The following is an 18313-nucleotide window of genomic DNA, read 5'->3' on the forward strand; positions in this document are numbered from 1 at the left end:
CTGCTGTTTTCTCATTTATATATTAATTATAACTACTTAGTGATTTGTGAAAAGAACTAAGAGGAGTTTAATATAGGTAAAATGTTTAGTGGAATTCCTGGTACATAGAAAGACCATAATTAAAGTCATTTATTACATTTATTATTTTTTCCTCCTAGATATAAAATAATTTGTATCAATTTATTTATCTCAAAAAAGTTTCTCTGGGAAGTTAAAAACATGATCTTTTTTTTTTTCTTTTTTTGGCTGCACTGGCATATGGAAGTTGCCAGGCCAGGAATCAAATCCAAGCCATAGATGTGATCTGTGCCACAGCTGCAACACCAGATTCTTAACCCACTACACTGGACAAAGGATTGAACCCTTGCAGCCACAGCCACAATGCCAGATCCCTGACCAGCTGCACAGCAGGCAGGAACTCCCATGAAGTTATCTTACATGTTGATTCACCTCAGCTTGAGGCATGAATGATACAATGTCTGTTAAAGCATAATAAAGCATAATGCTATCTGAAGTTAACCTTCAAATCTGTTAACTATATTACCCCTAGAGTATTTCAATATACACACCTTCACACTTTAAACGACTTAACCACTAAAAAGCAAACCAGCTTGCTTAACTTTTCATAGTTTGAAAGATAGTATTTATTCAGAGAAACATGGCACAGTGGTTTTTTAACTCTTAAGTGAGTGAGGAATCAAACAACACATGAGAGTTTAACTTTCATTTTTGAAAAATATGACCCAATTCTAAAGATGATACAGACTTTTCATTTTAGGTATGCTATGACTGCAGGATTTCCTCCAGGGTACTTTTCCTGTTCTCTGAAATATTTAAACTGAAGAGAAGCTAGAACCCCTAAAAATTTCTACTTCTCCAGTGAAACTATTTGTTTTGGTATATCCTATACCCTACCACAAGTTTTCTTTACTCTAAGGATGAAGCTAAGTTTTAGGATAACTAGGCTGCCAAGGCCTACAGTAAGATTTACTATCAATATAGACCATTAAGCTCCAAAAGGACCAAGATTTGGTTTGACACACACTATATCCCAAGCTCACAGCACTGAAAATTAAGTATACAACAAATATTTCTGAAAGGTTAGGGTGTACTTGAAGGACAAGACTATTTATGAAACCAAGAGCTTAATGCCTCTGTGTCTTAGTTTTGTAACCCATAAAAAAAAGAAAGAAAACTACTTCACTAAGTTACAGTGAATTAAATAAGGTGACACTTAACACTTAAAACACTTAATTACAGCTGACAGTATTTGGAAGGTAGAGAGGGGGAGAATGAAATCATCAAGGAGACCAACGTTGGAGTCCCTTCGTGGCTCCACGGTTAATGAACCTGACTAGGCTCCATGAGGATGTGGGTTCAATCCCTGGCCTCGCTCAGTGGGTTAAGGATCTGGTGTTGCTGTGAGCTGTGGTGGAGGTCACAGACTCTTGGCCTGAATCCTTCACTGCTATGGCTGTGGTGTAGCCCGGCAGGTGCAATTCCAATTCAACCCCTAGCCTGGGAACCTCCATATGCCGCATTTGAGGTCCTAAAAAGCATCCCCACCAAAAAAAAAGGAGACCAATGTCATTTATAAATGTTAAAATTAAAGATAAATGACAAAACATAAAAATATAGCTAATATGGAGTTCCCGTCGTGGCGCAGTGGTTAACGAATCCGACTAGGAACCATGAGGTTGCGGGTTCGGTCCCTGCCCTTGCTCAGTGGGTTAACGATCCGGCGTTGCCATGAGCTGTGGTGTAGGTTGCAGACGCGGCTCGGATCCCATGTTGCTGTGGCTCTGGTGTAGGCCGGTGGCTACAGCTCCAATTAGACCCCTAGCCTGGGAATCTCCATATGCCACGAGAGCGGCCCAAGAAATAGGAAAAAAAAAAAAATCACGTAAAAAAATATAGCTAATAAAAACTGGGAAAAGAAAATTTTACTAAAAACATTTATATATAGCTTGAGATATAGTTAAGCTATACATACGAAGCTTGATTTAAGCTGTGTTGGAAACACTGTAAAAGACAAAAGTGCTTAAATAGTGGAGAAGGAGACTGGAAACAGAGTAAGGAAAAAGGAAGCTTTTCTCATTCTATACCTTACAATACTGGAAGTTTCTACTTTCAGGTACACACACTGCCTTTTTTTTTACTTATTTATTTATTTATTTATTTTTGTCTTTTCTAGGGCTGCACCCACGGCATCCATATGTTCCCAGGCTAGGGGTCTAATCGGAGCTGTAACCGCCAGCCTATGCCACAGCCACAGCAACTCCGGATTCAAGCCGCATCTGCAACCTATACCACAGCTCACAGCAATGCAGGATCCTTAACCCACTGAGCAAGGCCAGGGATCGAACCCACAACCTCATGGTTCCTAGGTTGTTAACCACTGAGCAACAGTGGGAACTCCCACACATAGCTTTTATAAATCTTTTTTAAAAGATGAGTTGAAGAATAAAATACTTGAATGCCATTTTTTTAATTCACCTAAATTAAAATCTTTTTAAGGAAAAAAAATGTGAAAAGAACATTTTCTCCAAAATTGGGGACTGAAGAACAAATGCCCTTAAAAGAACATGTTAAAAGAGAATATATAAATGCTCTTTCTTGGGAATAATACAATAATGGTACACAATATAATTTTTTTCAGTAATGCCTTTAATAAGGCATTTCATCTGATACGAAAATACAATTTTTTCTTTTTGTCTTTTCTAGGGCTGCACCTGCGGCATATGGAGGTTCCCAGGCTAGGGGTCGAATCAGAGCTGTAGCCGCCGGCCTATGCCAGAGCGACAGCAACACAGGATCCGAGCCACATCTGCGACCTACACCACAGCTCACAGCAATGCCGGATCCTTGACCAAATGAGTGAGGCCAGGGATTCATTAACCACTGAGCCATGATGGGAACTCCAGAAGTACAATTTTTATAATTACTTTGGAAGGAACTCAATGATTGTTTACAGAGTAATCTGTTTTCAATAATTATGTTCCATTCCTATAACACCCTTACATGTATGGACATTTTTTTTTAATTATAATTTTCACCATTCCCTGAGAAAAACCTAAGTTCTAAGAAATAGTTTTCAAAAGAGGTGCTTAATATGTTCTGAATAGCAAAACATTTTCATGGGGAAAATGGTAGATTCTTAAAACTATTTGGAGTTTTAATAGCTTCTGATCAAGAAAAACAAAATCTAAAAAAAAGAAAAGTGATGAAATCTAGTCTATTAAAGTACCCCAATATGAAATTAAGGGAAAGAGTTTACGGCTTAGCAATTAGATATTTTAATACAAGGCAGTAACTTTTTTCTTTCTTTCTTTTGGGCTTTTTAGGGCCATACTCACAACATACAGAAATTCCCAGGATAGGGGTCGAATCGGAGCTGTAGCCATCAGCCTACTCCACAGACACAGCAATGCCAGATTGAGCCACATCTGCAACCTATATCACAGCTCACAATGCCGGATCCTTATCCCACTGAGCAAGGACAGGGATCTAATCCGAGTTCTCATGGATGCTAGTCAGGTTGTTAACCACTGAGCCAAGATGGGAAGTTGGAGGTAGTAACTTACTTAAATGATGTCCACTTAACTTGCTGGAAAGACCAACACTTACTTTTCCCTGAGTAAAAGAAACTAGTAGGTGGAGCACACTGACTGACTCTTCAACCAGTAAACAACTACTATGCTATCCCACAACTGAGTGACATGACTACTAATACTCATTTGTTTAGACTTGTTTATGCAAATTTATTATTAACACCTGCCAAGTGGGACCAGGAGGTATAGAGAGATTTGCATCCCTGTGGCATTTAGATTCTAAATGTCTGCTGGAGAGAGGTGCCTGATCCCAACTTTAAGACATTAAAAACCCAAATGTGGAGTTCCCTGGTGGTCTAGAAACCTAAGAATCTAACAATGTCATTGCTGTGACTCAAGTCACTGCTTTAGCAGGGTTCAATCCCCGGCCCAAAAACTTTCACATGCCACAAGCTCAGCCAAAATAAAATAAGATAAAACTAAAATTTAAACCCAACTTAATTTCTCATTAAATCTAAGAGATCAGCCCACCCCTAACCACAGCTGCCTGAAAGAACAAAGAGAAAGTCCTTGGGAGGAGGGCTGGGAATTATCTACTTTAGTCTCCAGTGTTCTTTTATATACAATATCCAATAAAAACTTACAAGGCAAGACAGAGATTCAAAATTGTCAACAGGTCAATTCTTCAACTTGATCTATAGATTCAACGCAATCCCCATGAAAATCCCAGCAAGCTCTTTTGTGGATACTGACACTGATTCTTAAGCGTACATCGATAGGCAAAAAAGCCAGAACAGCCAACACAATATTGAAAAAGAACAAAGTCAGGGAACTAACACTTGGACATCAAGCCCGTTGGGGCTCAGTGGTTAACGAACCCGACTAGGAACCATGAGGTTGTGGGTTCAATCCCTGGACTCACTCAGTGGGTTAGGGATCCGGCATTGCCATGAGCTGTGGTGTAGGTCACAGATGCAACTCAGATCCCATGTTGCTGTTGCCGTGGCTGTGGCATAGGCTGGCAGCTGCAGCTCCGATTGACACCTACCCTGGGAACCTCCATATGCTGCAGGTATGGCCCTAAAAAGACAAAAAAAAAAAAAAGACTTGCTATAAACCTAGAATAATCAAGACAGTGTGATATTGGTAAAAGAAGAAAAAAAGAGACAATGGAACAGAATAGAAAACCCAGAGATAGACCCACATATTCAACTGATCTTTGATAAAAGAACAACAGCAATACAATGGAAAAAAGACTGTCTTTTCAACAAATGGTGCTAGAACAACTAATTGCCCACATGCCAAAAAAAAAAAAAAAAAATTTAGACACAGACCTCAGCCTTTCACGAAAATTAACTGAAAATAGACTATAGACCTAAATGTAAAAAGCAATGCTATAAAAACTCCCAGAGGATAACAAAGGAAAAAATCCAGATGACCTTGGGTATGGGAATGACTCTTTAGATACAACCAAAAGCACAATCCATGAAAGAAAGAATTGCTAAGATGGACTTCATTAAAGTTTAAAACTTCTGCTATGCAAAAGACACTATCAAAAGAAGGTAAAGACAAACCTTAGGTGGGAGATATTTATAAACACTTAACTGATAAAGAGCTGTTACCCGAAATATACTAAGAATTCTTAAAACTCAAAAAAAAAAAAAAAAGAAAACTTGTTAAAAAACAGACCAAAGGAGTTCTCATTGTGGCTGAGTAGTTAATGAGCCCAACTAGCATCGTTGAGGACATGGGTTCCATCCCTGGCCTTGCTCAGGGGGCTGAGAATCCAGCATTGCCGTAAGCTGTGGTGTACGTCAAATATGCGACTTGGATCCCATGTTGCTGTGGCTGTGGCATAGGCCGGTGGCTACAGCTCTGACTGGATGGACCCCTAGCCTGGGAACCTCCATATGCCTTGGATGAGGCCTTAAAAAGACCAAAAAAAAAAAAAAAAAAGACCAAGGACTGGAACAGATGCCTCACCAAAGATACACAGATGGCAAATAAACATATGAAAAGATGCTCCCTATCCTGTCACCAGAGAAATGTAAATTAAAACAGTAAGATAAAAATGCACAACTATTAGAATGGCCAAACTTCAGAACAATGACAACACCAAATGCTGGCAAGAATTTGAAGGAAATACCATTCATTGTTGATGGGAATGCAAAATGGTACAGCCACTTTGGAAAACAGTTTGGCAGTTTCTTACAAAACTAGACATACTCCTATCACACAATCCAGCATCCACGATTTTTTACAAGCATTTGAAAAGTATGTCCACACAAAAACTTGCACATGGGTATTTATAGCAGCTTTATTCACAAATGCCAAAACTTGGAGGCAACCAAGATGTTCTTGGGTAGCTGAATAGGTAAATAAACTATGATACGTCAGGATAATGAAACATTATTCATCACTAAAAAGAAATGGGCTAGAGTTCCCATCATGGCTCAGTGGTTAACGAATCCGACTAGGAACCAGGAGGTTGCAGGTTCGATCCCTAGCCTGGGAACCCCCATGTGCCACGAGTGCGGCTCTAAAAAGACACACCAAATAAAATAAAATAAAAGCTTCAAGTAATTAAAAAGAAATTAAAAAAAAAGAAATAGGCTATTGTGAAAAGATATAGAATAACTTTAAATGCATATTACTAAATGAAATAAGTTAGTGTGAAAAGGCTACAATGATTTCAACTATGTAACAGTCTGGAAAAGGCAAAACTTTGGAAACAGTTAAAAAGATCAATCGTTGCCAGGGGTTGGGGCTACAGGAATGCAAGGATGAAGAGTGGAGAACAAAGAACTTTTAGAGCAGTTAAGCCATTCTGTATGACAAGAGTGGATACACGTCATTATTTTCAAAGCCCATAGAATGCACAACACCAAGAATGATCCCTAATATGAACTCTGGGTGATAATGATGTGTCAATGTACATTCATCAAATGTACCCTCTGCCGTGGAATGTTAAAGCATAAGTGGTGGCAGGGGTACACAGGAATTCCCTATACTTTTGGCTCAATTTCACTATGAACCTACACTGCCCTAAAATAAAGTCTATTTTTTAAAAAATCTTAACATGACCATAGTCAGAAATAGGCAATTACGATCCAAGATCAAGAGGGAAAAAGTCAATATAAGCAGGCCCAGTGTGACCCAAATGTCTGAATTAGCAGAAAAGAACTTTAAAATTGCTATTATAAGTACGCTAAAAATTTTAAAGGACAAGATAAACAAAATGTGAGAGAATCTGAGGAGAGAAACTGAAACTCTAAGATGTAAATTCTGTGATAGAAGGATCAGAAGCATTATTTTCATATAAAGAAAGCTGTATCTTAAAATCAGAAGAAAAACCACTGGTATAATGATCTATAATAACCTCTTACATCTTAGTAAGAAAAAGAATTAAATTGCTTTAAATATTTTTCTAAATGAAGAACAAACCATTTAAGCACCTAAATTCAGTCAGATATATAGCTCAATCTGTAACCTAGTTAATAAACCTCTTATTGCCACGATGATATCAAATTTGGGCTCCTTTACATATTCTGAAGTAATTACTATTAATTTTGTCTAACTTGCACAACACAATGTGTTCCATGTACCCAAAAGATATTTACACTATTAATTCCCAGTCATTTAAAACCAGCAAATATTAGAGTTGCCAGAGCTCAGAGAAATCTTCTGGTCTAATCTCATTTTATATATTTAGTTAACTGTCTTCCAAATCTATTTATTTATTGCCTTCCAAATCCCTTCCTTCCTACCTTTCCTTCTTTCTCATCTTTTTAGGGCTGCACCAGCAGCATATGGAGGTTCCCAAGCTAGGGGTTCCAATCAGAGCTGCAGCTGCCAGCCTACACCACAGCCATGCCAGAGCTGAGCCGAGTCTGCAACCTACACCACAGCTCATGGCAACACTGGATCCTTAACCCACTCAACAAGGCCATGGATTGAACCATCCTCACGGATACTAGTCAGTTCATTATCCACTGAGCCACAACGGGAACTCCTAATCTCATTTTTAAATGAGAAGACTGAGAAAACCACTTTTGTTCTGTGGCTTCAAATCAAAATCTGTTCTTTAACTCAATATATTTGTTGAGCCCTACTACTCATTGGCAGGCAGTCTATGTCCATTTTCAAAAATCAAAGCTTAACTCTTCTCACACATGAAACCCCTCTTCTGATCACTGCTCTACTAAAGTAATTATCACTTCTAAACTGCAAAGCTAATTTATTCCTCTTCTGCTTTACTAAAAGCTCAAAATACAGCTGGGGCTGAACAGGTTCCTTGCTTGACAATGTGGCTCAATAGTCTTGAGGGAGTTTCTCCTGCTTTCTCTTCACACCTTTAGGAAAAAAGTATCTTAGTTCATGAAGGGAAAATGAAGGTACTAAACCAGAATCCAGACTCCAGATGAAGCCTTAAGAGGCTCCTTCCTAAAGAGTTTCTAATAAGTCAGATAAAATACATTTCTTCAAATGGTGCCAATGAGGCTGATGGAGTACAACGAAGGGGCAGAGAAAGAGGGCATAGTACCATCATTCTCTCCCCTACCCCAAACCAGAGGATAAGGAAAAGAAAAATATTTCAGTCAATGAAAAATAAGCTCTGAGGGCATCAATTTTTACCATGACTGTATAATTATATATTATTTTAATCTTTTGAAAAGAAGACGTCAGCCATTTTTACCTATCATATATTATTACCACATTTAAGGGAAATTTTTACCTAAAGAAAAATTATTTAGCTTATTTTCTAGAGAATGTTTGATTAACATAAAGTAAAACTCACTCTAATTTACTCTAAGTAGAATAAAACTTTATTTCTATTCCCTGAACACTGCTCATTTAAAGCAATTACAGCCAGAGCACCAAATGACTTCTTTGCTATGTGCTTCTCTCCAAGAAACATACACAACAGATAAAACTGGCGTTTAAAAAAATTTAGATGTTTTGTCAAACACTTAAGAGTGCATAATGCAAAAAGCACAATATTAAGTTCCAATAAATGTTTCACATTACAACCCAAAGTCCAGGGCTATGATCACAGCAGAACAGCTTTAACAAAGGTTATGTTTTTATTCTCTCTCCATACACTAGAAAAGAATGCTACAATGTTTTAGAGGAGTTTCTATTTAAAATCTCTATATAATATTTACATTTGAAGAGAGCAAAAGATAAGAACATTAACCTTGATGTTAACAAAGGATGGCCAACTGCTAAACTCAATTCCTTCTCTTGAGCTTATTTCAAAAGTAAATAAAATAACCCATAGCTCTGTCCCATCAAGGAGGGTGGGGGTGAAGGGCTGAGGCAAGAATCAATCTTCCTTAAGTTGCTATATTGCTTTACAATTTTGCAAGAGCCAAAATTTGTTGAGAAGGTGATGACTCCACCTTGTTCCATAATCTCTTTTCCTTTTGGTACTGTGGAAGAGCAAAGTACATTACTTCCTAGTTGATCTCCTTATAGTTTGTCTCAGAAATTAAAAACTTCCCTTAAAATGAAGAATTAGGCCTTTTAAACCTAATCTTTTCATAATTTTAGGAAAGTGGTCACAAGAATCAAATAATGTAAATTGAGGAGAACACAAACTAACTTCTATCAGAATCATGTATGTAAACAAATATTTTTGCCCCAGAAGTTGTCTATAATTTAGCTACCTGATATTTTTCAAGTTGAAAGAATATTAATATAGTCAAAGTGGAAAAGTACAAATTTCAAATAACAAATCAGTATCTAGCTATAAATATTCTATGACCACACACCTTCAGGAGGGTTTATGTGTAGAAAAGCAGATGAAATAAGGAATATAAAGGATCACCATAGAAGGGAAGCAAAAAAAGAAAACCCCACCTATCTTGGGAAGAAGTAACTGAATAAACAAAAACATGAGTATGAACTCTTCAACTAAAGGTAAGGATACAAATTTAAAGCCAATGAGAATCTTTAACATTTGGTGCCTATATGAAATGAATTGGTGATCTCAGTTCAGATATCCTGGAGGTCTTATTAATGCGAGTGTACAATACTGAAGGTAACATGTAAAAATAAAAATAAATTCCATTTCAGAAATGGGTAAATGGCAGTTAAATTAATATTTGGACAAGACATTTGAAATGATTCTAAATTATTTAAAATTTTGCTACTTCCAGAAACAAATATTAAATAACCCGTTATGATTCAAATGTACATACATGAAAATATATACACTAAAATAGTTTTGCTTTTGTGGGATTTTTTTTAAGTATACTACAGATTTTGAGGTTTTAACAGTTAAGAATTTTTCTCTTAAGTTCGTTTAAAAAACTCACATGTTAGAAAAAATAATGTAAAGGAAATTAAAAACTATCTATTTGGTATAACATATATTACTACCGATCCCCAAATAAAAAGTTGTGCCAAGCTATAGTGAATATTAAACAGGCTTATCAACAGTTAATAATTATTAAAATCAAAGATAATTTTTTAAATACCCAAGTTGAAAAGCATTACTTGTTAAAGAGGTACAGTAACACTTTAAAAATAAAACATATTAAAAAATCCCACAACATACACCAGCCAGAATACATTTGCTGGTTTTTATGTTTGGCTTTGTTTCAAAGTAAGCCTGTATATATACTACAAGGGCTTTGTATAAATTCCTATTTCTTAAAATCAAAATTTTAATGACATTTAAATCTAGCAATTCATCTCTATTTATATGATTCTGAGTTTTAGAAGTCACGAATTCCACTTACCACATATTTGACAGCACTTATAAACTGGTTGTGGAAAAGCAGATGCTGTGTTTCATCTTCTGGATTTGAAGCTGTATAAAGCATGCCACAAACATTACAAGAAACTGCTCCAAATCTTTTTTGTCCTGCATCCTATTATAAAAAACAAACAAGTTTTTTTCCTCCTAAAAGAATTAATTCCAGAACATCAGCCTCTAACACTATAATGTGCACATATATTCACAAGTGTTTAAAATAAATAATACTCAATGCTGATAACAAAAACAGGTTAATCTTTGAAATCTATGTGTAATTTTATTAAGAATGTTTTCATTTTAGTAATCACTCACGCCACAGCATTTAATGACAATTAAAAGGAAATGATAAATATCCTTAATACTACAATCTTAGTTCTAAAGTCTCAAATAGCAAACACTATAATTAAGAACTAGCATGTACTATATATCTGTAACAATACTGCTAAAGTTTAGAAGTAGTAATGTTTCACAGACTTCTTAGTGTCTTAAAAATCTTTTCTCTAATGGTTTTGCTCCAATTATATTAAAGAATATTTGGATATCATCAGAAATTCCTGAGAAAAAGTAAAATTAAATATTTTCTACTTTCTTTACATCAAGTAAGTATGAAAGACTGATTATAATCACCGTTACTCCAGTAACCAATCAGCAGAATTACTTTTATTTTGCAAAACTGAAACTTTATACTCATTAAACAACAGTTCCCCAATCCCCCTCTCCCTCCCCAGCTTCTGAAAACTACTGTTCTATTCTATCTCTAGAAATTTCACTACTCTAGGTATCTTATATAAGTAGAATCATAAGAGTATTTGTCTTTTTATGACTGACTTCTTTCACTTAGCATCATGTCCTCAAGACTCAACCACATTATACCATGTATCAGAATCCCCTTCTTTTTAAGACTGCATAAAATTACACTGTATACATACACGCCACATTTTGTTCAGCCATTCGTCCAATTATGAACACTTTAGCTGCTTCCATCTTTTGGCTATTGTGAACAATGAACAAAGGTGTACAAATATCTCTTCAAGCAAGCAGTTTTCACAGTAATGAGTGAGCATTTACCGCAGTTTCCTCACTGGTAATGGAAAACCAGTCATACCTAACTCATACTTCTTTTTATAAGGCTTTACTTAGTTAATATGAGAGGAGCAAATAGAACCATGTATTAAAAAATACTGGATGCTATCAAGATCATTAACATCATCAACTCTTGACCAACACTATCCAATAGAAGTGTGATCCACAAAAGCATTTATTTATTTATTTGTTTGTTTATTGGCCATGCCCACAGCATGGAAGTTCCCAGATTAGGGATCAAAACCATGCCACAGCAATAACCAGAGCCACAGCAGTGACAATGTTGGCTCCTTATACTGTTGTGCCACCAGGGAACTCCCACAAAAGTAACTTTAAATGTAGTAGTAGCCATGTTAAAGAATTCAAAAGCAGGAGTTCCCGTTGTGGCACCGCGGAAACGAATCCGACTAGGAACCATGAGATTGCAGTTTGATCCCTGGCCTCACAGGGATCAAAGGGGTTAAGGATCCGGCGGTGCCATGAGCTGTGGTGTAGGTCGCAGATGTGGCTTGGATCTGGTATTGTTGTGGCTGTGGCACAGGTCGGCAGCAACAGCTCCTATTAGACCCCTAGCCTGGGAACTTCCATATGCTGAGGGTGCGGCCCTAAAAAGACAAAAGACCAGAAAAAAAAAAAAAAGTTAAACATTGGTGAAATATTTTACATCCTTTTTTGTACTAATCTTTGAAATGCATTACAGGAGTTCCCATTGTGGCATAGCAGGTTAAGAACCTGACATAGTGTCCAAGAGGATGCAGGTTCAATCCCTGGCCTTACTCAGAAGGTTAAGGATCCTGTGTTGCCATGGTTGTGGCATAGGCCTCAGCTGTAGCTCCAATTTGACCCCTAGCCTGGGGAACTTTCATATGCCACAGGTATAGCCATTAAAAAAAAAAAAAAATGAAATGTAGCATATACATTTACACTTAGAGCATACCTCAATTCTGACAAGCCACATTTCAAGTGCTCAACAGTAACACAGAGCTAACATACTGGACAATGCAGCTCTAGATCTACTTGTCTAATTCTTTTTTTCACTATCACACTGATGTGACAAGGGAAACATTATTAAATTCAATGAAACAACTTTTTCCCATACTATCTTCCTCAAAAATTTCTAGACAATTCTTACAAAATTATTCTTCCATATTAAAGTTAGAATAAATCATCTATACAAAAAAAATCCAATTATGTCAACTGGAACTACATTAAATGATACTATTACTTTGGATTCCTTCAGTTTTTATTACTGCACTCCTTTTTTTTTTAATGGCTGCACCCACGCCATATGAAGTTCCCAGGACAGGAATTGAACCAGCACCTCTGTAGCAACCTGACTGCCCCAGTCAGATTCTTGGCCCACTATACCAGAGGAGGAACTCCTCAACATAGATTTTTAATCAGTCAAAATATCTCCCTCTCCTTCCCATCTTGCTACCAAATTGTAGAGTACTTATATACTATTTCAAATTAACTGATGGTTTATCTTCATATAAAATATAGCTCCAGGAGTTCCTGTCGTGGTGTAGTGGTTAGCAAATCCAACTAGGAACCATGAGGTTGCAGGTTCGATCCCTGGCCTCGCTCAGCGGCTTAGGGATCTGGCGTTGCCGTGAGCTGTGGCGTTGCCGCGGCTCCAATCCCGAGTTGCTGTGGCTCCGGCATAGGCCGGTGGCTTCAGCTTCAATTAGACCCTTAGCCTGGGAACCTCCATATGCTGTGAGTGCGGGCCTCAAAAAGATGAAAGACCAAAAAAAAAAAAAAAGTAGGAAATGTGAAATAAATAAACTGTCAATCTGTTATAAATAAAACTGCAAGTGTGGAAATATGAATTTTTACTATTTGCTACAGAATGGAATCATGGGGGGTCGGTGGCTGTGATATCAAGAAGATTTCCATAATGAAGACTTGTAGTGACAAAAAGGCTCTTTAGGGAAAAAAAAAAAAATGAATGTATTCTTTAACAACGTTCATAAATAAGATGCTTATAATATTTCACCAAAAAGGTCAGTTGTACACTTACGATGATCAACTGTTTTTCATCAGCTTTCTCTGCTTCTTTTAGTTTCAAGTCTCTAGGAATTGTTATCTCCAAATGGGAATTACACTTAGGCCAAGAATGATTTGGCGGTGTCCCCCTTAAAAAACCAACCAAACAACAAACAAAAACTATTAAATTTTATAGATCCATATCACTTCAAATCACTGGTAGAAAAAAATAACTTACTTTCTCTATAATACTGACAAAGTTCAATTCCAGGGGGGATAACCTTTTAAAAACCAAAGAGAGGGAGTTCCCATCGGTGCAGCAGAAACAAATTCAACAAGGAACCATGAGGTTTCGGGTTTGATCCCTGGTCTCGCTCAGTGGGTTAAGGATCCGGTGTTGCCTTGAGCTGTGGTGTAGGTCAAAGAAGCGGCTCGGATCCTGCATGGCTCTGACATAGGCCCACAGCAACAGCTCTGCTTAGACCACTAAGACAACTAGCCTGGGAATCTCCATATGCCTCGGGCGCGGCCCTAAAAGGACAAAAGACAATAAATTAAATAAATTAAATAAATAAATAAATAAATACCAAAGGGGGAAACCCAAAGAATTAACTAATTTTCAACAAACAAAAACTGCAATACTTGCTACAGTATAAGCTTTAAGTTTTAGTTTTAGCAATTTAAATCACTATAGTTTGTCCCAAATGCTGTTTTCAATAATCAGTAAAGCAAAACAAGTCATATTTAATTTAATTCTGAAATTAAAGACAAAGAGAAAGCTTTTAATCTACTGAAAACACTTTTACATGTTGCTAATAACCGTATCATCAGGGTTTTGGGGGAAAGAGCATTCTCACACACTGATGATGCAGCGAGTATAAAAAGACACAACCAGGAGTTCCCATCGTGGCACAGTGGTTAACAAATCTAACTAGGAACCATGAGGTTGTGGGTTCTATCCCTGGCCTTTCTCAGTGGGTTAAGGATCTGGCATTGCCGTGAGCTATGGTGTAGGTTGCAGATGCAGCTTGGATCTGGAGTTGCTGTGGCTCTGGCGTAGGCCGGCAGCTACAGCTCTGATTCAACCCCTAGCTTGGGAACCTCCATATGCCACGGGAGAGTGGCCCTAGAAATGGCAAAAAGACAAAAAAAAAATAAAAAATAAATAAAGAGACACAACCAATTTGCAGGAATATTTGGTGATAGAGTTTAGGTATCATAGCTATTAATTTATCCTAGATATAGTCACATAAGTGGACAAAGATGTATGTGTTTATTGCAGTATATTTTTTGATAGAAATAAATCAAAACAACCAAAATCTCTATAAAGTAGAGAACTGCAGGAGTTCCCACTGTGGCTCAGTGTGTAAGGATCTGATACTGTCTCTGTGAGGATGGGTTTGACCCCTAGCCTTGCTCAATGCCACAAGCTACAGCACAGATTGCAGATACAGCTTGGATCAGCTGTGGCATAGGCCACAGCTGCAGCTCCAATTCAACACCTAGCCCATGAATTTCCATATGCCACAGGTGGGGCCATAAAAAAAAAATTCAAAAATAAAAAAATAGAGAACTGTTAAAAAAACAATGGACAATCACACAATAAAATCTACCATAGAATTTAAAAGAATGAGGAATGTACAAAAGATGCCCATAACACATTAGGTAAAAATAAATAAATACAAGCTACAAAATAGTATACATAGGCATAGAAAAAAATATAATGAAAAGGGAATTTGTATTACTCTTTCTGTGTGAAAAACTGAGTGTTAGTAGTATAACCTTTCAGGGGAAAAAAAATCCCCCCAAACTCAAATTTAACAGGTATAAAATTCTAAAGTTCTCACATTTATATTTATAATAAACTAACACCTTACCTGTTATCACTGGTCTTAGATGTTTGGTTATTGAATATACTGTGCTGTTTGGGAGCTGAACCTGTGGTTTAATCAAAAAAGCCAGGTTATGTATTAAGCTTTGTACTAGCTCTCCATGTCACGGTCAAAAATATCAAAAAGAAAGGAAAAAACTCAACATACTTAAATGCTTTATTTTTAATAAACAACATTTGATAAAATTAGAGCCCTCTTCCTAGAAGCCACAGTTCAGAGAAAAAGCAAAAGGCTTTAGAGCCACACAGAACTAATGGTAGATGAATAGTCTGCCTCTAATTTCACCAATAATGACCAGCACTGAATAATAAAGAAAATTGTTTAAATGCCTATATAATTATACTGTCTCTAAATGGGAATACATGAAAACATTTGTTTAAAATAAACTGTAGTCTCTGGAGTTTTAATCACATTAATAATCAAATAATGCAATAATCAATTTATATTTGAACAAATAAATGCATTTCTCGTACTCATACTATACTTCCCCTTCCCCTACTAAGAGCAAAAGTTAAATGATATGCAATAGAAGCATCTGAACTCAGTATTTTGCTCCAAGTATTCCTCTCCTTTAGAAGAATCAACAGAAATTACATATTTTCTATATCTCCTGATGCTTCATTTGACATAGCTGAACAACAGTTCAAATAATTTACCATCCAAAATTTTTCATAAGGTTACAAAATAAAGCTTTTTATTGCCTAAGTGAACAAACTGCAGCATTTAACTAAATCCTTAATTCAAAGAATTACTAAGATAGAAAACTGAGTAAGCATTAAAGATAAGACTGTGAAGTGGTAAAGCATAGTCATTTTTACTTGAGAAGTAATCTGCTGCAACTAATTTAAGCAATTCATTAAGCAACACTTTCTAGACCAAAAACAAAAGAATTTTTGGTAGGGAGTCAAAGAATCATGCTTAAGTACTTTAAACAAGGCAATCAACAGAAGCAATTCTCCCCCAAAGAATGGTCACAATCATGATAATTACACATTATGCTGAAAAACATAAGCACTGGTTAAAAAAAGAATTTAAGAGGCTTATTTGGTAGTGGATATAGTCTCCTGTTATACTGACAAAAATATCTCTGACCATTGTGAAATACAAATATTTTCAAAGTTATTACCTGGAAATTTATTCTCCCCTGTATCAACATTTGCTTGACTGAGCAGAGTTGAAACAGAACTAGTATTTTCCACTGGATTATTTCCAAGGTTGGATTCCAAACACAGGCTGCAATTCTAAGCATATATAATTCAAAACATTAATATTTCCTTTTATATTAACCTTTCAGTCTTATCCTAACACATCCAGTAAATTTTAGCACTATACTAAGAAAATCTAAGGTAATACTTTATACACAGAGTAATTCACGTAGATATGCCTTAAAAGTCTTAGCATCAACTCCTATTATTTCCTTTGAGGCCAGATTGAAAAATTTACCTAAGAGAAATATTCCCAGAGTTCCCACTGTGGCACTGTTCAATACAACAGCTACTGCAACATCTCACTACTGAGATGAGAAATGTGTTTAATATGACTGATTCGAGATTACAAATGAAAATAATAGGAGTTCTCTGATGGTCTAGTGGTTAAGACTCAGCATTTTCACTGTTGTGGCCCAGGTTCTATCCCCGGCCTGGGAACTGAGATTCCACATCAAGCCACTGCACGTCACAGCCAAAAAGAAGAAGAAAGAAAGAAACAAGAAAATCACACAAGATTTTGATGCATTAGTACAAAAAAAGGGTACACTCTATCAATTTTTAAAATTCATGATACCTCAAAGTGACAGTATTTTTACATCAGTTAAATAAAATATATTAACTTTACCAATTACTTTTCTCTTTTCTAATGTGGCTACCGAAAATTTTTAGACCAACTATGTGGCTCACATTATTGTTATACTGGATAGTGCTGATCTAGAACACCTTACAGCCTGTGTAAATTCAAGTAAGTACTTAAATATTAACCTCTTCCATGAAGTCTCCTCCAAGTTTTTCTATCCCTTTTCTCCACCTTCTCTGTTTTTCATACCCATATCACTTCCAATTTCGAATTGTTTTTTAATCTATAACTCAAGAGCAAAGGAGTTCCCACTGTGGTGCAGGGGGATTAAGAGTCAACTGCAACAGCTCCAGGATAGCTACAGTGGCACAGGGGTTCGATCCCCAGCCTGGCACACTGGGTTAAAGAATCCAGCATTGCTGTGACATAAGTTGCAACTGTGGCTCAAATTTGATTCTTGGCCCAGGAACTTCCATATGTCATGGTGCAGTCATTTAAAAAAAAATGAGCAAAGACCACTATTATATTTATCTTTGTACTCCCAAGAACTCCTAAATCAGAACACTGTCAAAGCAGATGTTCAATAACTACCAAAAGAAAATACTACAAAATCTATCAACATTAGCTATTTCAGAGAAATAGAAATGAAGAGGTAAACAATTACTTTATGTGTGTACAGGTGTACATATGTATCTATTGTAACATGCAACATTATTTTTGAACATTACATTTTTTAAGAATGAACTTTTTTTGTCATAACAAGCAGAAAAATTGGAGTTCCTGTCATGGCTTGGTGGTAATGAACCTGACTAGTATCCATGAAGCTGCAGGTTTGATAGCTGGCCTTGCTCAGTGGGTTAAGGATCCGGCACTGCCAAGAGCTCTGGTGTATGGTGCAAACATGGCTCGGATCCTGCGTTGCTGTGGCTGTGGTATAGGCCGGCAGCTGCAGCTCCAAATTGGCCCCCTAGCCTGAAAACTTACATATGTATGCTGCAGGTGTGGCCCTAAAAAGACAAAAGGGGGGGGGGGGGCAAGAAAAATTAAAAACAAGAACAATGACACATCGCTTATCTTCATTAGAAAGTCAGTTAAGGAGTTCCCGTCGTGGCGCAGTGGTTAGCGAATCTGACTGGGAACCATGAGGTTGCGGGTTCGGTCCCTGCCCTTGCTCAGTGGGTTAACGATCCAGCGTTGCGGTGAGCTGTGGTATAGGTTGCAGACGCGGCTCGGATCCCGCGTTGCTG

The 18313-nt window shown here is 36.9% G+C and overlaps 1 protein-coding gene across 4 annotated transcripts in view; it reads right to left on the reverse strand.

Moving 5' to 3' along the window:
• The window catches only part of ESCO1 (establishment of sister chromatid cohesion N-acetyltransferase 1), a 90258-nt gene that overhangs the window by 22905 nt on the left and 49040 nt on the right, over positions 1-18313 (reverse strand). For all 4 annotated transcript variants that reach the window (XR_007136655.1, XM_047793885.1, XM_047793884.1 and 1 more), the window contains 4 exons: positions 16405-16519; positions 15264-15324; positions 13421-13535; positions 10298-10429 (listed from right to left, as the gene is read on the reverse strand). Coding sequence is in view for 3 of the 4 variants with exons in the window: in XM_047793885.1 (XP_047649841.1) it covers positions 10298-10429; positions 13421-13535; positions 15264-15324; positions 16405-16519 (423 nt within the window). In the remaining variant the exon portion in view is untranslated. The remainder of the gene's footprint in view (positions 1-10297; positions 10430-13420; positions 13536-15263; positions 15325-16404; positions 16520-18313) is intronic.

The sequence above is a fragment of the Phacochoerus africanus genome, chromosome 8, assembly GCF_016906955.1.
Source record: "Phacochoerus africanus isolate WHEZ1 chromosome 8, ROS_Pafr_v1, whole genome shotgun sequence".
Taxonomy (NCBI): domain Eukaryota; kingdom Metazoa; phylum Chordata; class Mammalia; order Artiodactyla; family Suidae; genus Phacochoerus; species Phacochoerus africanus.